The following is a 20,598-nucleotide window of genomic DNA, read 5'->3' as shown; positions in this document are numbered from 1 at the left end:
AGGTAGTTGATTAATTCCAGATTTTCCACTTGTTGAACCCTCAGCACCTACGTACGGTGTTTAGAATTTAGTTTAGGGGTTGTCATGAGTGAATTGCAATCCATCCGGCTGTGTCTATTTCATTTGAGTTGCCTTATCTTTTGAAAGGTAATTACTGACCGACCTGACCGATGTCATCTCCGATCTTTAACAAGAACCCATTCCTGTGTTAGTTGAAACTCCTTGGGTTGCGGGGCAATGCGAAGTGGACGAGGGTCAGTGTTCAGAGATCTTTAGATATCCCGGAACTGAATTTTCTTGGCTTCCTGTCTTCGAAAGAAGTTGAACGTCTCCAAAGATCTGCAATCCCCTGAGCGGAACTAAAATCTAGTAGAAATGGCGGCAACTGCAAATGAGAGGGCCTTGGGTCCGAGACAGGCCCAATATACGGGAACTTTGAAAAATCTCAAGCAAAATGGCGGACGTCGATGATAGAGGTTCGGTCGGCGACGAAGAAGGAGGCAAAGATCTCTGGTATTAAGATAAAAAATGCTTGTGCATCAAAGTTAAGTTTGAGCAGATTGTAATAATGGTGCCTGTCTGTTATTTTTGTTCCGCAGGTCGGCGATTTTGAGTGACGTTTCAAGTTCAGCAAGCCGAAAACTTCCATCCAACAAGTCGATAGTACTGCTAGGTTCGTTTTTGCCCGCTTAACCTTTAGCTTTCTTTCATTCTCTTTTTCCGTTATCTGCATAGTCTTACAAAGTCCTTTCTTCAGGATACGATGGTTCAGGAAAAACGACGTTAATATCCAAGCTTAGAGGAAAAGAAGACGAGATTAGCAAGGGCCATGGACTGGAGTACACATATCTTGAAGTTCATGACGAAGAGAGAGACGGTGGGAAATCGTTTAACTCCAGACTTTAAACTTGGCTTTTTTCCTCCTTATTTTTTTTGACGCATCTCACAATAAATATTTTCTTGGATCCTTTAGACACCACTCGGCTCGGGGTTTGGATATTGGATGGTGACCCTCTTCACAGAAGTCTTCTGCAATACGCACTAACACCCAAAAGTGTTATGAACACTGTTATCGTACAAGTTGTGGATATTTCTAGACCGTGGACTATTATGGAATCCTTGCATTCGTGGACGGAGGTTCTGCGAGAGCATATTCACTCGCTGAAACTTTCACCAAAGGATTTGAATGAAATGGAGGAGCGAAGTAAGTAAATTTGAATTGATTTCGTAAAAATATATTTCGAATTGTGGTGGACACGATCTAAAAAAAAAATATATATTGCCATACAGGCGTAGCAAATTGACTTTATTTCTGTTTATATAGCTGTTTCGCAGACTTATGCAGTTGACACTTTGTAAAATGTCAAGTTTTATTTTATATGGTGTTTGTTCGTTCGCAATTTTAATTTTCCAAGAGGACGTCGTCTTTAATTGATAGCCGAGTCGTATCCTAACACATTCGGAAAGCCGTCGATATTGTCTGGGAAAACAAGAAGATCGAAAAATCAATGTATGCTAGTAAAAAGAAAGCAGAACTGTACTTTACTGTACTGTACTGCACTGTACAGTACTCAAGTGTTGTTGAGTTACGAAGCTCTAACGATTTGTACGGTTGATTTACCAAAACTACCATTTACTCGGCGAACAAAAAAATTTATTGGTTGGAAAGGAATGCTTGTTAATTGTTGGCGTTTATTTCACATATTTACTTTCGCTCTAATGTGATCAAAATGTTACCTGCGAGGCCATCTCGAGAGAGAAACTTGTTTTGATTTTGGTTTTAATGAGTGAGATCAACTAAAATGATTTAACAGTTGGGGGTCCAACCTCATGTTTAATTAATAGAATAATTTTAGTATTCTAGTCACTTTAATTTAATCTAAATGTGCATAATTTTCCAGTTCTATGTTATGATGCATTTTAGCCATTTAACCATGCAACCTGCACTCCGTGTGTGTGGCATTATCTCAGTCATTGTAAACAGAAGAAATTATCATTTTAGATAGGGTGATGTTATGAAGATAGCAGAATGTTTTGGGAGGCATTGTGTTACCCTGGTGCAAAGGCAGATTTTGTTTGAATGTGGTCTGTAGTCTTGTAGTGTCGCATTACTGATGTGAAAAATAGGAAAACATAATGGAAACTAGAATTTTCTTAATTATATGTACAGTTGTGTGTATCATTATCAATTCATTTGCAGCCAGAAAAATGTTTTACACAAATTATCTTAGTTTATATGGGAATCAAGTGATATTAAGCTGTAATTTTTATTGTATGATCTGTCAATTTGATACCAAGCTGATTAGCTGGTATGCAACTTTATGATAACATTCGTTGAATTATTTTGATAAATAACTCATACAGGGAGATGTTATTCTGTTCTTTGTTTAAGTTGGTTCCTTTCTTTTGGTCCTTGAAGTCAGCAATGAAAAATGTATCAATGTACAGTATTTCATCAATTTATTATCCTGGGTTGCCAAGCTTTTTTTGTATGGTCCTTCAGTTTTCAAGTTCACTGCACACAGTACCTACATGTACAGTGTTACATAATGAAGAAATTTTGGGCCATTTTAATGTGACAAAACAGTACATGAAATGTGCATTTCAAGAAAAAGAGACTAAATGTTATATACTCTGTTGCATGTATATTTTTGTGCTGGAAATCGATTGCTAATTAGATTGCCAGATCTAATTAGTAAACAGTGTATAGTGTATTTCTGGCTGTCCAAACTTTAAGCCTAATGGTCGTTCACATAAATTTTGCATCAGTTTTTCAAACATTATGATCTTTATGATACCATAAAATTCTGAAAGTAACTACCCTTGTTTGTTATCACTGCCAATAGGTACATGTACATGTATATTACATGTATAAATTCCCTAATTTATAACAACAAAATTCTCGATCATGATTGGTTCTCCGTGTGCCTATTTATCATGTAATTGGCACGTGATCACGTGGGTGTCCAATTACAGGTATCCAATTTGAACAATTGGATACCTGTAATTGGATGCCTATGTGATTTGCACATCAATTACGTGCGCTTTAATGGCTTCCTTCGCAATGTTTCCTACAGTTTTCAAAACTTATGGAAAGCGCTACAGACGTTTTCGTTCAAAAGAAGTTCTCAAAAGACATTTTTAATTCCGAAATTTGTTATACGTACAATTAATTAGTAATTGGACCTTGTGTTGTACAATTCAGGGAGTAATCATGCTTGTGATTTCAAATCAGCCTTGTGCTTTGCACTCGTCCAATTTTGAAATTACTCATGCGATTACTCCCTGAATTGTACTCCACTCAGTCCAATTACTATTAAAAATTGACCAGGCCTGTGTTGTTCAAAAGGTGGATAATACTATCCACCATATATAACTATACAGCGGATAGCCCAGTTTATTTTGTTAACACTTATTGACTGGAGAGCAATTTATCTGGTGGATAGCGTTATCTAGTCTTTCAACAACTGGGGCCAGCTCTTTGTCAGCTTAATGCAGGTACATGTCCATGTAACTAAGCTAGCAAAATATTGTGCTGGTGTAGCAGAGTTGATAGGTTAGAATCCAGCTCAAGTCTGATTTTGTTTTCAGTGTTAGTACAGTCGCTTGAAAAATCTCCATCTTATTTGTTGTAGTTGTGCGGCAATTTCAAGAGTATGTGGAACCAGATGAGTCAACTGAGGACAAAAGGAGGTCAGGAATAAAGGATGAGGACAAAGTTCTTCTTCCACTTGATGAAAATGTGCTTACAGATAATCTCGGTATACCTGTGGTAGTAGTTGTCACAAAGGTTAGTATGCAATATTTGTATAATTATTTAGACAAGAGTTCAGCTGTTCAATATATTTCTTAACGATCTGGAGATTAAATTAGGGAAGGAGGCACTTGGTTTTAAATATGCTGATGACTGTACGATTATTCAACTGTCCAAGTTAACTTTTTTCCTTAGTGGCCATTTGGCCACTGACTGTTCAGATTTGGTTGCCAGTGAAAAATTTTAGTCGCCAAAATATATGCATAAATTAATAATTAATTAATAATAAATAATAATCTTATTATTATCAAACTGTATTATTAATAACATTTTCCTTGAACCACCAAGTAAATTGAAGTCCCGTTCAGTGAAAGAACTACCTGATGTTGATTCAAATACCGGTATGCTTTTATTGGAATGATTGATGATCAAATGAAATAGTTTCTGATCACAATGAGAAAGTACTATATTATTGCAACAGTGTTGTGAGTTGATCACAATAAGATAGCCTCATTTGCAGCTGAATGGTGGAAAGTTTTCCAATGTTTATCAAGGCGGCATCAAATTCTTGCTGAGACCATAAAGTGAACACTATTTTTACCTTATCGCTTATGATCTTTTTTAAATGTTTAACCTCGTTTTCTGCTTGAATAAGCAAACGATATAAAACTTCATCTGAAAATTAAAGACTGCATTGAAATGGACAGAAAAGTTCACGCTCAAATTGTTTGTCATTTTGAATTTAATATGCGAACCGCAGAATGCGAATACTCAACGCGAAAATACTTTCACAAGTTTTAGGGCAATCACTAAGACGGATATTTTTTATTGATGAAATCTTTGACAATTTAAATATAAACCCAGGTTCGTTCACACAAGTGAAATTTATTTACAACTGCAAGCCGCTTTTCATCACAGTTTTTTTTATTTATAGAATCCCCTGTGCTTGTGTTATCAAGTTTGCTGTAAAGTCAAGTATTTTCGTGTCCACTGAAACAAAATACGTTTCTCAAATACATCTGGATGTTTCTCATATATATACTGTGGATCCTGTCACCGTCAAGCTTTCCAAGCTTTTGCAATAGGCCCTTTGCACGATCCGGTCACATGGTGCAAAATCACACATGCTGGTGAGCAAGTTGCGCAGTGGGACTTCCAAAACAAAGGCAGGTCCAGGTTGACTGGTATGAGTTGCATTGTTTTGGAAGTCCACTGCGCAACTTGCTCACCAGCATGTGTGATTTTGTACCATGTGACCGGATCGTGCAAAGGGCCTATTCCTCTTCTTTTTGATGGCAAATGACCGGATTGCGTGCGTTGTCTCACGTTTCCAGGTAAAATTGTCATGTATCAAAGTTCAGTCGAGTGGAACGAATTTTGTTGTGTCCCAAGCTCAACTGGATGCAACTCCTTGATCTTTGTTTACCGTGTAACAGTTCACTTTATTCAGTCTCCATTTCTGTTGGTTAATATCCCACAACAACTAGCTTTGCAAAGTGAATTCTTAATGCTCAGAACGTTTTTCTTTTCGCTCTGGGTGATAGTCCGCTCAAGCTCCTGACGCATAGGTCACGTTAATTTTAGTCACCGAGCTGGTGACTTGCGTTCTAATTTAGTCGCCAACTCCAAAATTCTAGTCGCCATGGCGACTAAAATGGTCGCAACTTGGAGGGTTGTTATTGCTCCGGTATATGATGATATAGATCACTCTGCAGACTTAATAAATGAGTTTGTACGGTGGGCAGGCCAAAATAGAATGAATTCAAATTCTACAAAATGTAAAGAGCTTATTATGTATAAAAAATGACACACTGCCGAGGTATACAATAGTATTTTAGGCATAACACAGACTAGCACAGTAACCATTCTAGGTCTCACATTTCAGCCGAACTGCAAATTCAGCACTCATCTTAAAGAAAGTTATGTAAAGCTAATAAATGCTTGTATGTCATCAGATGCCTCTGAAAAGAAGGATGTTGCCAAGCAGAAGTAGACCATTTATTCTCTTCCATGGTTTTACCTAATATTACTTACGCTTTATCTGTGTATGGTGCCTCCGAATCAGAGCTAACTATAGCTCAGCAGTTTTTAGATCGATGCTTTAAACGCAGTTATATATCCAAGAAATTAGAGATAGGTGAATTACTTAAAGTGCAAGATTATAGAATTTGTAGGAAGGTTTCTAATATCCCGAAGCACCCTCTTAGAGCTAATTTCCCTGAGACTAAGATTACAAGATACAACTTAAGGAATAAATCTTCCGCAATGCCCGCCATTCACTCGGACCGTTTCAAGAATACATTCTTTAATAGGATAGTTTTTAAGAACAATGTAGCTTTGTAAATAGTGTACTTTTTGTATTCGATTTTTGTATTTGTTTCTATGTAAATATCTATCTTATTTAGAGACGTATTGTAGCCCATTAACATTGTTATATTTAAATGTAACATAAGATATGTAATTTTAACTTTTGAACAATAGACACTTTATTTATATATTTAGACAGTATACAGCATTCAACAATAATTGTTTTCAACTATGGAAACCAACATTAGATTTTCTGGTAAATGCACGTTCACAAAAAACAGCAACAACAACAACAACAACTAAACAACAACAACAACAACAGCAAACCCAACCTGATTGATTCCAGTCGTAAAAGAAAGCTTCAAGCAAAACTGGTTTTTTGTTAATGGTTTGGTCTCAGTAGGTTTCTCCTTCTAAGCGATTCAACCAAAATTTCTTTATGGCTCTAAATTTGCCCAGCAGTATGTAACGAAAGTCCTGTCTGCTAAAGATAGTCCAGAACTACACATGTTCATAAAGTAGTTAATTTAATTGCAGGCTTTCGTGCAAAAAGGGTGTATATAGCATTTTGGGCCGATTTTTATTTTTTGCAGGATCGAACTAATTTTTGGCAGACTGACTTGTTTTGACATGAAAAGCATCGTTATGTAATTGTTTTTATTGATTTGCACTTCGTTTTCTTTTGGGCCACTGGATTGTACTCATCACTTACCAGATGGGTAAATGTACGTACTGTATTTAAGTATACATGAATACTTGTACAGTATCCTTGGACTTCTGGGTTGGCAGTTGAAGAACATGCACATCTAAGTCCACTCAGAATGGTCTTTGACCTAGCACACAATGCTTTCAACTTGCCCCTAAATGCAACCTGGGAAATCCTTATTTTCTTTACGTCCTGCAGTTTTACAGTAGTACATGTTTTCTTTTGAAGAAAAATGTCTGGTACTGTCTGTAGATTACACTTTGGAAGTATTGTAGATTGAACTAATAAAGGCTTGTTTGTTATTTTGTTTCAGTCGGACTGCATGTCTGCACTTGAAAAAGACAGAGATTACAAGGAAGAACACTTTGATTTTATTCAACAGCACATAAGAAGGCACTGCCTAAAGTGTATCCATGATACATGTACTTAACTGTAAAACATGCAACATGGAAAAATGTTGTACAAACCCATGTAGTATGGTCCTGCAATTATAAAGTGACGGGCATGTACATGTAAAGCTGTTAAATATTGTTCTTAATCACAACTATTACAATTAAGTTTACACTAGAGTTACAAAAAAAACAAAAAACAGTCTACAGAGTATGTTCCTACGCATTCAGTCTACACATTACAGACGACCATCTTACAGTATGCTACATAGTACAAGTACACTAATTACAAGACAATATTTAGGGGTTGAGCTGGGGGGGGGGGGTCCTGGGGTGCCCATGACCCCCCTTTGTAAGCCTTTTTTAGCAAGCAACCTACAACAGGTGGCATACTAATCATACTGATCATTCTCCTCATCCCATAGTATCTACATGTATTTTCCTAATTTGCCACTTCCCAGCAGGACATGAATTTTGCAATATAAATGTACACTGTACATATTATATAAATATGATGGCCTCCTCATTTTCCCAATGCAACAACTGAAAGTTGAATTTGGCATTGATCAAAGAGGGTATGCAAAATTTACATGCATGGATGTACCATACAGGTTGATTGTTGGTAATTGCAGACTTCTTACTGTGTACAGTAGAAGGCACATGTGAAAAATGGTGGCTTCTCTCTGCTTTACACATGGGCATGTCGCTTCTCATGCGATGTGCCCAGTTTACAGCTTTTACAGGTACGTAGACATTTTCTGCTCTCTGAGCCTGGCTTTTCACAACTTGTCTTGTGGGCAAGTCTTAAAAGCATGTCTTTGTACACGTATGTTATAGAATTTACATGTACAGTGTGAGACATGTTTGCAAAATTGAGATATTTGCAAGTTCATAGCCAGTGGGGCATAGTGTTCCAAGTTAGCTTTAAGCAGGGCTTGGAAAAAAATGAATTCCAGCTTGCCTTGGACAAGTCTTAGTTTGTTAGATTTTAATGATTTAGTTTGCAGATGACTTGTCTTGCCCTTTGGGCAAGTGAGAATAGATAGATAGATAGATAAACTTTATTTAAACACGATAATAATTGAAGCTAAAAGCTTGTGGGGTCGTGTATTTAAATTTAACTTTGCTAAAAATTTAAAATTACGATTAAAATGTTTAGATTACAATTCCTAGATTTACAAAAAGTGCATGCTCAAAAGGAAAATCTACTTGTCTCAGACAACCAGATGGCACTTTTTTTGAGCCTTGTTTAAGCTCATGCACAATGTGATTCAGTGAAAAATAAGTTGACATTGTTTTATCTCAAATCCTTGATGCAGATTTACTTGTACACCTGCAAAAATAATGTGTGTCACAAATTTGTGTCACAATTTGCAATTTGCATCACTGACTGATTAAAATCATTCTCATATTTTCTTGTTGTTGCTTGTCTTCCTTGACACATGTTAGATGGTGCCACCTTGTTCTACACATCTGTCAAAGAGAATAAGAACTGTAGTATATTATACAGATATTTAGTTCATCAAATATACGGTCTGCCATTCAATAGTCCTGCCCTGGTTGTGGAGAAGGATTCAGTGTTCATGTAAGTAAATATTTGGTCTGGAGTGAGTAAAAATAATGTTTTATACAAAAATTTTGTTTAAATGTCTCTGTAAATGTAACTGGTAGGGACATTATTTTGTTAGCTCAACAGTAGTCATCAGGGCTGTCATTAAGGGCTGTAACCTTTAACACCTGTTATGGCTGAGTATATGTACGTTTGATTTTCCCTGGACGCTATGGATGAGGTTGCCTGTTGTTGGTAGAATTCACTCACAAAATAACAAGTTTGCTATGGGTGTGGAGAACAAGGCTACGGGTGACTCGGAACTTAAAGACAGTCCCGTTCATACAGAGGATGGCAAAGGGTTTGTTTGTGACACGTGATGAAGGCAAAAATCATTGTGTGACACGTGAAAAGCATTTAAAAGACATAGAAATGCACATGATTTGCACATTTAAAGGGGAAAAAAACATTCAAGAGCATCTGAGATGTGTGAATTTTGTTAATTAAAAATTTAAGTGTGAAATGGGAACACAACACTTCCTTTGCAACTCTCTATACAATGTACAATTTTCAGTAGGAGGAATGATGTTTTGTATGTACATGTAACTATCAAGGAAGTATTATTTTTTAAAGTGAAACCTTTCTGTGCATTTTCAAGGCTCTGGGCTAAGAGAACCATATAAGCAAAAACGTAAGTTTTTTCAGTTGCACAAAGATAAAAGTTAGGTGCCTGTGGTACCCTGCGCTTCTAGAACACAGCCCTGATTTCCTAGGGATTGCACTTGGCATGTTCTGGCTTTGAGTTCTTGGTTTGTTTCTTTGTGCTTCTAATCAATAAGTTTTCTACATGACTGTACTAATCAACAATCTGGGTGACTATTACATGTAATAACCAATTTTTACAGTGTAGGTGTGCAAACTATAAACAAATAATAGTTTATTTGCTATTTTGCCATTTTGATAACCCGAAATAAATTACTGAAAGAGCTTTGAAAGAGCTGCATGAAACATTGAAACTCTAGAAATTTCCAGGGGGAGTGCCCAAGGCCCCTTCATTACAGAAAAGGGTGACCTCCCTCCCTGATCCTCCTCTTCCTACACGACGGCTGCACCAGCTGGGCCAACCCATCCTTGGGGACCTGCCTGATAAATGGTGTGACTCCCTGCTCCAAAAACATAGCTGGAACATGGCAGTGCTGTATTATAAAGGCAACTACTGCAAGTGAATATTAAAGACAAATATGAACTGGTCATGCAATCATATTTATTATTAAGATCAATGTGTAAAACGCCCATGGGTACAGACTGCACCTGCGAAATTCGTTACTTTTTGAGCAAACTTTTTATGCAAGAATATTTAAATGTGCAATCTAACATTTCAATGCCGTTTTCGTTACAGCCCAGCAGGATGGGATTCTATAAAGAAAATCAACATTCTGAGCGAACACTTAAAAGCAATCCAGCCTGAGGATGCATTTGATGATCACATCGTTAAACCACAGTTGAGAAAGGTAACGTTAAATAACATCAGTCAGGAGCAGGGGTGTACAGAGTCTGTAGTCTTCAGATAGTACTGTATGGAAATCTATACATGTACCTCTTACTAACTTCGTCTTCTTCACTGTACTGTAAGTTACAGTTTAATTTTTTTCCCTTTGATTTCTGGTCCAACCTGAAGCGTGCGTGCCACAAATCAAAGAGGAAAAAAGTGGGGATCTGTAACTTGTCTTACATGTCCTGTAGGGACCAAGAAGACGAGGCTGGTAAGGTATTTGTTATATTTTTATTGTGTGTCTGGTAGGCTCAGGAATGATTTCTTTCCATGTAGAACGTTGAAAGCAAAACAAGTCAACTTGAAATCGTTGTTAAGTCGTTAGCACATTTGACTTCACAATTTGAAGTGCTGGTAAAATACAGTTTTAAACTTTCACAGTAAGCACTTGGCGATGAATCACAAAACACTTTGGCAATAAAAACAGCTTTAGATTTTAGCAGGCGGTACAGTAAAATGCAGCTTGCTTAATTGACCAATCTCAGTGTGCATAGTAACTGACAGATATGATAAGTAAAATTAAGTAGTTTGTAGATCTGAATAAAGGAAGAAAAATAGAGATTTTGTGTGGAAAAAATGAAAAAAAGTCTGGAATTTTTACCAGACTGTGACAAGTACTGAATTGCAAAGTGAAATCTTTGTCATCTGTCTTAATAATTGGACTTAATGTGCTCCTTCCAATAAGTGTCCCGTTCCTAACAAGCTCTCACCACCAGTGCTGTTTCTTAATAACTGCCCACATTCCAATAGGTACATCTTACATGTACCCCTTGAAATTATTATCATGTATTTTGGGAAATGCACTGGTTTGTCTTTAGTGTCTGGATGACGAAAATAATGCGTTGGAAAAAAAACTGAGAAGAGGTCTGCATATTGTTCAAGGCTGTGGTCTAAGAAAAATTACGAGGAGCCCAAAGGTTCCTAAAAATGAAATCCTGGGTGCCCTGTTCTTAAGTTTATGTGAAAAAAGTCAGTCTTTCGAGTTGCCCAAAGGCAAAAGTTAGGTGCCTATGGCACTCGGGCGTTTCTAGTGCACAGCCCTGTTGTTACGTTCTTAGATTTATTTATATGCTACGTGAAGGCTGATTAAGGTTAATATAGGATTAAAAGATTGCTGTACAATGTAGATACACATAGTGTTAATACAAGGACTTTTCGAGTTATCAAAAACATCGTAAGTGTTTTCTGCTATAATTTAAGTGGTACATTTTATTTACTGGTGACTGACGTTTGCTATTTCATTTCACAGCCAATACAAGACAAAGAAATTCTTGCAGAGGACGAGCAAACATTCCTGACAAAACAACAGGTTAGTTTGCTATTCAAGTTGTAGTGTAGGCATAGTGTAGCCTATACTGTACTGTACAATCACATTTCTAGACTACGAGTGGTCCCTTTTTTTGCGTAGTCCTTCGTGCGTGACGGTCACGCTCAATGCACTAAACGAAAGGGGAACTGCTTGGATTCTATCACATGTATTAAGGACGGTGCCTACTTTTGTTAGTGCGCACACGTTTTGCGCATCACGCAGGGCATGGTTTAAGCGCCACGCGCGCGCTGGGTTGACATGACGCAATCAACTACGCTACCGAGTACACGACTAAACTGGAAGCAAAATTTTCCTACTGTGACCAAATCAAGTTTAATGAACCTGTACTTAAACCAGGAAGGTCAGAGCAGCAGCATATCGCTAACCACTAACTGTTAACGTCTTCCAGCTGAAAAACTAGCTGTTATCTGTCGAAAATTATACTGAAATCCAACTGTAAACATGTACCTACAGATGGCGTAGTGCGCGCGTAAAACAAGTGCGAGATACACAAATGTTTTACTTACTGGGGTGGTGACAGGAAGAAATGTAACAGGCACCACAAAAGTTCAAAAAAGGATCAACAACTTTAAAAAACGTTATGTTATGAAATATAGGTGGCAAGCCTATTCAGCAGGTGATTAGTTTCTGGTTGTGAGCAAAAGATATTTAGACTGTATTTTAGCTGAAACAGGAGAAGGCTGTCAGAGACACTAAAAGTGCTGTTGCAACGATTTTGTTATTAAAAACATACCAAAAATGGTTTTTATGTTACCATTTACCATGTAGTTTTCAGATCTTTATAAATGTGTTTGCTTTTCTGTATGTAAAGGCGAATTCTAAAGAAAGCTGTGAAGAAATATCCTCTCCTTCTATTTTCAGAAAAATGCTGATGTCAGCATATTTGTTGAGATTCAAGGCTAATTATCTCGAAAAAAATGCGTGGCTACCCTCTTTTTTCTTTGTGGATTCCGATAGCCCTGCAAAAATCTACTTTTTCCGCAAGGTCCTAACCTGGCGCAAAAACCTTTGTATTTAGTAGGCACCGTCCTTAATTTTGTAATTTTAATTACAATGCAATGTAAACATTTAAAAAAGTGCCCTATCGCTTGAAAGCAATAGGGTAAAGGCAATTGGGTACTTTTACCGTGTTTACATAGCATGAGGATGGTTGGGAGAATTCGAGTCAGTTTGCGAGACAACTTTTGAGAATTCTCCCAGCCCTCAAGTGTTAAGATGAGGCTATGTAAACATGGAAAAAGTGCTCTGTTGCTTTTATAAAATAATTGTCAAAAATACGCGCGAATCTAAAACGTCACAACCGTGTTTACATACTCTCATTTAAACACACCTATCGACCAATCAGAGCGCGCGCGTAGTAGCTCAGTTATTTTATAAATAATATTGTGATCTCTCCTGTAATGGTGACAATAAGCGTGGTAAGTTTTCTGAACTATACTTTTCTTTGACTAGTCTATCATATGACCCTCAAAGCATTACTACATGCATATTAAGTGTCTCTTATTTTGACGTTATTGTGTTGTTATCTATTGTATAGCAACTGCTTCAAAAGATGCCTGCAACAGTAGCATCTGGTATAGCAAGACAACAACCGGTGAGTGATGGCCATCTCTTCCTATACTTACATGTATCTCTGAAAGTCAACTCTTTTCTTGTTATTTATCAGCTTGGACTGAGCTCAACTGCTCAAGTGAGGGCACTTAAGGTTACAGTATACCTTCAGGGGTGTCTCGCGCGCAAGCGATGTAGCGCGTGCAGTTTAAGCTGTAGATACCTAAACCCCTATACCAAATTAAAGCTTATGGAGCTGGCTATCAAACTATACCAAGAATTTTGAAAGAAAATGAATTGTCGAATTTTTCACGACCACTAAATGCGAGCGCCCGAATCACCTTTCGAAAGCTACAAGTCAAAGCGAATTTCGTTTTTCGCCAATTTAATTTTTTCCTCGGTTTCAGGGCCCAAAGCGCTTAAAAAACGTGTCTGCGTTTTAGCATATTCGATTGCAGTAAAAAGTTACAGAACATTTTCGAAATAGGATTAAAAAAATGTGGAGTGATCGTACAAAAATCGCTCTCGAAGAAAACGTATTTCGAAATTAACAATTCCCAGACACGCTTTTGTAGTTTATATGTTAAACTAGCCACTGTCCAAATTTAAGAGCAATTGAACAAATTCCCTTTGAGTTATAACTCTTTAAAGTGTCTGCTTCAAGCGAAAAAATTTATTCGAGAAAACAGCGCTAAGAAAAATTTTCTGCTTCCCGAACAAACTCCGCCCACAAACGCCTTTAACTGGGTTCTCAGGTAACTAAGCCAATCAGTGCAGGGAAACTTTATTACCGTTAACCTCCTGGTGAAATTTACGCGCGAATCTCTAAAAAACTCTTGTGTTTCGCAATGCGCTCAAGGAACCGAAGGCAGAGAGATAATTTTTCTGTAGCTCGGTTTTTCTTGAAGCTGGTCTAGCAAAATGGGGAAGACTAAAAAGGATACGAACGCTAGAGTGGCTGAGCGAAGGAAACAAATAAAAGACAGCGCGGAGAGCAACTGTGTGTGGGCAACTGTGCATGGATAATATTTCAAATGGTCTCAATGAGTCCGACGATTCGTCGATATCGGACTCATCAGAAGAGTCTCTGTCAGCATCCCTGTTATTGTTGTCAAGTTCCGAAATTTTTACAGAACCTTTCTTTTCTCTCACCACGAATATTTGCCCGCCTTATACGATAACTATAGCTTCATCCGCGTGGCGAACATTCGCTTCTTCACTCATTGATGTATTTTCATTCGTTCTTCGCTGTTTTCGCTTTTTCGAACCGGTCCATGGTTTAAACGTGGTCTATGTTTACTTATAACTTAATAGAGACACGCCTAATATCAAAAATGCTGGGTAGTCAGAACAACAATGCTGATCAACTGAGTAGTCAATTCGTGACATCCATATAGGTAATTCCCGCGAAAATCGTCTCGGTTGATTGCATACGTGCCATAGGGCTGTCAATCAAGAGGTAAACTTTTACTTCCGGTGAAAACGTAAAACCGCCATTTCTCCGCCAATATTTAGCCTTTTTCAAAAATTTTTTTCAGAAATTAGAGATTATTCTTCGACCTCTGTTTTGACCCAAAAATCCAAATTTGAAGAAAATTGCCGACCCGAAGGTATACTGTAACCTTAAAGGAGCTCAGTCGCGTTTTTTCTTTTAGTTATATTGGCCAGGTACAAAATTACCTCTAAATTGAAGGAAACCTAAAATAGGAGTTTAGTAAGATAGGTTAGCACCAAAGAGACAGAAATGAACCATAAAAGAACAAGGATGGTTGAGGATAGAGAAGATTAACACGGATTACAAACGACAAACTTGATGAATTTAGGTTGAACTTTTCAAGATGAGGTAGCTCGTTTAATAGAGCCAGGGGACTTGTTCCCATCTCCTTCTATGGGGCGTACCTGTAGGAAATCATGGTAGTGGAATTCAGCATTGCTAAGTCTTGGATCTGTTTTGCTGATTATAACTGCAGTACCATGAAACTAGTCGTTCGTTGTTTAGTTCTAGTTGAGCAGAATGGAATGGGAACTTGTGTACCCAAGTGTGAAAAAGTAAACTTAAATCTGTAAGGCTTAAACTATGGCTCATATTGTTAGGACATTCCTAAGCCCCGTGGTCCTGGGATGGGGAGTCCCAGTGGCAGGATAAATACAGACAGACGGCCTTCAGCTGGAATGTCCCCAGGACCAAGAGGACCAAAGGTACATTTTCTTTATTAGTTCCAACAGTTTAGTGGTCATTTATTTCAACAGTGGGAGATTTTTTACTGTAAAGCGCCATGAGCCATGGATATGGCGCTATACAAATCTATTATTATTATTATTATTATTTATTTCTTTTAACAGTAATAGACGCACTGTCCGTACAACTCCTTTTGATAGCAAGCCCCAGCTCTTGAGGTTGTGTTGGGTTTCATATTGTCTTATTACACACAGAGATTTTTCATTTCCATTTGACGACGAGGACGAGGTGGAAAATACAAAAATAAGTTTACAAGTTCTCTAAGTTGATTGTGTAATTGGTAACCGGTCGTTTCGCCCGGCAGCCAGTTCGCCTGACGTTAGTTCGCCCAGATTAAATTCCCTCCGCCCGAACGGAAAGTTTAAAGAAGGATGTGATATTTTTTCCCTTTAAACTAGACAAGCGAAAAAGACGACATTGTGGGCGTTACGAAACAAAATTACACAAAACATGTTTATTTCTCGTTCTCTAATCCACTGACTACGGAGCTCAGTAACAGTCTGGGTGAACCGACTATTCGTCCGGGCGAACTGACTTTGGGGCAAAACGACCGCAATTCTTGTGATTCGCGACCCAGCGTTCTAAAAAAATACATGAAAAGCAACTGAAACTGGGTTTACGTCGATAGGTTGAAGGTGGGAAACCAGGAGCAGGCGGTGCGGCCAGTGAAGGAGTGTTGGCAAATTTCTTCAACTCGCTCCTCAACAAGAAGAGCGGGACTGGTGCGGCCATGGGGCGAGGCGGCACTGCCGTGAGAAGCGACGCCGCTGCCGAGTTGGATCGCATGAACAGAGCGAAGAAAATGGTGCCCCAGGGCAACGCGCCCAACGACACAACGGAGTCATCGTAGAAGGTGTAGCAATTCCTCTAGTAACCCATAGTAGAATATACAGACTGTTATTGAGCACGCATTGCGTGCCTGTGGAATTTATTTTGTATAAAGCTAGGCTATTATAATTTGTTCAGGTCCAGATATAAAGGTGTTCAGAAGACAAGTAGATGAGATGTATACGATACAAAGATATGTCGGGGGAATAGTCAGTAGCCAAGAGGAAAGCCGTGGTATGTGATCGATCGATCGTCGGAAGCTTTAAGAGAAAACGTAAAATAATGCGAGAAATAAACTGTAAGCTACAATGTAGAAAGCGGCTTTCCATGGTAACTAGCATAAGGTTACTCGAACAGGAATTTGTGCTGGTATGAAAAACCTTTTCCATTTTCCTTCGTCGTATTTGTGATGGTTTATGTCAGTGTGTGCGTTGCCATCACTCTCGTATTGTGTACTGATGGTTTTCTCAGCAACCCAAGAAAATAGAATTGGCTGATGGCGCCGTGAGGAAACTGAGGTGTAAGGTTGCTTGACTTCGTCGGCCGTTAAAGTCATGGTTTTGTTGTCAGCAAACGTTGATCAGATGAAGTAAGTAAGGCGCACGTTCGTCAAAACAAAACAAAAAAATGGTTACTACAGTTGTTAAATACAATTTAAGGCCGTGTTCTTGCTGATCTTGTCAGTGCAATCAAGTGAACGACGGCTGTTTTTGGCAAATCTCAGTAGAAAAACTCGGCAGAATTTTCGTCTTTTACTATCCTATCAAAACAAGGCTTGATCAGTCGCGAGTATTCGATAAATTGTCTTGTCAGTATGGCCAAATAAGGTTACATCATGTTGCCTAGTAACTTCGATGACACGCAAACCGCTGGCTCGGATAATTTTCAGAGATACAATTCCGATTGAATGATGTAGCTTTGCTCTCGTACTTGAGACGATGAGAAATCAAATCAATTCTTTCCTTGTTCTCTGTAGTTTTGTTGACCCAGTTTGTGAAGGCCGAATTGAACGTAAACGACAGTTGCCGAAATAGAGTTGGATGAGGGTTTTGTTATTCCTTTATTTACTCTCATCCTACTCAACAAGATTGTGTACTCAATGTGGCTGCACGAAGTTGTACACGCGTCCGGCTCCTTCTCGCAACACGTTGCGCAACTCAACAACGTTTTTAAATAGCAATGTATTGACACTGCTGTGCGAGAAAATGTTTTCCTTAGTCATGACCTTAGGGTAAATTGTGGACATTTAACTGAGCATCCCTCACGCATCTTAAATTTAAATTATTGGTCTGAGATGTTTTTCTATTCATTCGGAGCTATCTCCTGTCAGTTTCTTAACAATTTATACGATCGATATTTTTCTGGATCGTAATTGTTCAGTACTAGTTTTGGGTCGGATAATGTTGTGTAATTTTTCGCCGTCGTCTGCCGCAGTAATTTGAAATAGAATTTTATACCTAAATTCCTTTTTGTTCCCAGTGGAGGCTTTCGCCTCCCAGGATACTATATAATGTTCTAGTAAAGGCTAGGGTATCCCTATTTGAAAACTGAAAATGGTGCTTGGAAAACCTTTGGTTTTGTGGAAACAACGAATTAATGTAACGTCACAAAAGTAACATACCAAACAAGAAAGGCCGTGTTTGAACGCATTTCCAAACACCGAGAAGAGAGTTGAAAATACGACGCGTAGCGGAGTATTTTTGACGAGCTTTGAGGTGTTTGGAAGTGTGGTCAAGCACCGTCGTTCGTGTTTGATATATCTTCCCAACCGAAGCTAGCCTGCGAACAGGCTCCCGGTGAGGACGGAAAAAAATTTCGGAGAGCGAAGCGATCGGGGCGGGACGGGGAAGCCTGTAGACTTTGTTTTTGATGTGCCTATCCGCTCTTGGTGATTCGCCTGTAACAAATCAGTCAATGAGGTAATTAGACCTGTCAAGAAGCTACATTTTCTGTACCTGCAAATAGTTCTAATCGACCTAATCAAATAGCCGGGCTGGGCGTCATGATATAGAGTGCAAGTTAGCAACATGTTCACGGAATATTTCAAACTTTGTACCTCCTGAGCTAATACTTAGAGAACTTAAAACATATTTTGGAATACTGAAATGAGCCTGAAGAAATTATAAGCAAATGATAGAGGTGTCAAACTCTGCGAAGCGACAAGCAGATAACAGCGGAAAGTCCGGATGCCTTTGACCTCTAAAAAGACTTGCTATAGTACCGCCAAACGGCTCCACTCCACTAGCTTCTACTTCAAATTCCTTTCCATAACAGAGCATAAAGTACCCATCAGAATCACTTGTGAAATAGCGAAAGTCGAGAGACCGAAAATTAAAAGAGAACGGCAAATGCACTATTGTGACGAACCGTAGGAGTCATGTAATTTTACAAAGATCTGTCAAATATTCATCTCAAAGAAGTCAACAATCAGCGATTTAACCAATCATATCATTATACCAGGAGCTGGTATCATAGAACGGGGGGATCAATGAAATGTCTACAGGCTCCCTCGCTTCGTTCGGGCTCACCGGGAGGCTGTTCGCAGGCTAAACCGAAGCTAAAACTAAGGAGAAAACGGAGAAATAAAATTATAAAAATCTATGCTACTTAGAATCAGATATTCAAACATCGTCACGGTTATGATTTCCTCTGTTTAAACTTGATGAATCAGTAATATGTTCGAGATAGTGGCTGACAACAGTTTCCAGCGTATTCTATCCCTAATACTCTGATGGTCAATACTTTCTTTCTTTACCAGACGATGCTAAAATAATGGTATCACACAAATGCCTAATCATTGGTTAATGGGTTGTGGTCATACGAGCGGGCAAGATGGAGCTATCTTGCCCGTTCGGCACTACCCGCCGCGTCCCGCAAGAAAAATTTTTTCCCCGAAAGCCATATAATAAATCCTTTATTGACCAAGCTTGTTCGGTCAAGATGGCTTGATATTGGCCTCATTCTTGTTTTGCGAGTTTATGGACCTCGACTCCGTCTCGGTCTATAAACACGTAGAAAAAGAACTTGGCCAATATCCAGCCATCTTGACCTCACACTTGGTCAATAACCCATATGTATTGTTTTTAAAATATCGGCGCCATTGCTATGGTAACCTGTTATGACCACAACTTGGTCATAAGCTTGTTCGCATTTGTGTATTACTAATATGTTAACATCTCTTGGTAAAAAATGTACCATCGATTCCCCAGACCGTAAGATTAACTGTTGGAAAATGCTGGAAAGTGTGGCCGGCCACCTTGACTATTACTTGTTCCTGATAACTTACAATTCAGCAAAGTTCAATATTTCCGAACGATAAAGCTTGTTTTGGAATAGTTTTGCTGATCAAAATACAGACTTCATGACCGATGTTAGTTAGGTTATTTATTGTATCTCTGTGTACAGTCTGCCCAAAGGTAAAAAGCTGTAAAATCGTCTAATAAACCGTCTTAAATGTATCCCAACTGTCTTGTGTTCTGTTGACTGTAACTGTGTGTGTTCAAAATTCTCTCCTCTTATTCTAGAAATGTTCTTATTCCATGCTCTCTTCTATTCTTATGTGTGCTGGGCGGACAGCGCGATTAAGCTTCGGTAAAAGAACATGGAAACGAGGCGTGTGAATATATATTATATATATATTATTATATTATATGAGTAATAACGAAGAGGCAAGATTTGCTGTTACTCCGAGTTTCGTGCTTACGCACTCATCAGACAGTATTTAATGATAAGCATTCCTATCAACTAGGTATATATACACGGTATTAAACAATAGGCTAATTGCTGGACTAGTTGCATTACAATAAGTGATAGTTATACTGGAAAACAATAGGTGTGAAGACAGAAATTACGGGGACGAGTATAAACTGCGTGGGTGCAGTACAATATAAAGAAAGTGTCAAGCGTTCTTCAAGTAGAATTTGTTCTCGTGCCGGCATTTAGAAATAAGTTCTGATCTTTTGTTTAGTAGATTGTCGTTGCTATGTTTGATAATCATTAGTTTTTCTGTGGGGCAGAGGTCGCATCGTTTGGAAATGTTGTTGTAGGGTCTTGCACGGCTAATAATTGACCATTTGATGTTGAAGTCTTGTTTTTTGTCGTGTAGTTGCCAGATGTATTTAGAAAGCTCGGTGCTGTTGATGTGTTTTCTGTGCTTAAATGTGGATTTGTGCTGCGAGAATCTCTGTTTGAATGTTCCTTCTGTCAGTCCAATGTAGTTCTTGGTTGTGTTGTTAGTTGTAACTTGTGCGTTGTAGATTACACTGGAAGTCAGGCATTTGTTGTCTAGCGGGCATTGGTCTTTTTTGCGGCAGTTGCATTGCTCTCCGGTGATTGCGTTGGCGTTGTTGTCGGCGTTTGTTATTTTCATGTTGTGTTTGTTGATTACTGTTTT

General features: G+C 38.4%; 1 protein-coding gene and 1 pseudogene across 1 annotated transcript; both read left to right on the top strand.

Annotated features, from left to right (window-relative positions):
* Window positions 1-228: 228 nt before the first annotated feature.
* On the top strand, window positions 229-17,671 carry LOC145464748 (cytoplasmic dynein 1 light intermediate chain 2-like). The gene is made up of 12 exons (XM_081448535.1): window positions 229-513; window positions 600-673; window positions 758-877; window positions 974-1,204; window positions 3,636-3,790; window positions 7,081-7,174; window positions 8,606-8,741; window positions 10,105-10,216; window positions 11,507-11,566; window positions 13,125-13,181; window positions 15,233-15,337; window positions 16,006-17,671. Exons 1-12 carry the CDS (start codon window positions 455-457, stop codon window positions 16,225-16,227), a joined length of 1,425 nt encoding a protein of 474 aa, XP_081304661.1. The 5' UTR covers window positions 229-454; the 3' UTR covers window positions 16,228-17,671.
* On the top strand, window positions 3,822-7,088 carry LOC145466196 (uncharacterized; annotated as a pseudogene).
* Window positions 17,672-20,598: the final 2,927 nt, after the last annotated feature.

The sequence above is a fragment of the Orbicella franksi genome, chromosome 13 (assembly GCF_964199315.1).
Source record: "Orbicella franksi chromosome 13, jaOrbFran1.1, whole genome shotgun sequence".
NCBI lineage: Eukaryota > Metazoa > Cnidaria > Anthozoa > Scleractinia > Merulinidae > Orbicella > Orbicella franksi.
This window is presented reverse-complemented; position numbering and strand designations above follow the sequence as displayed.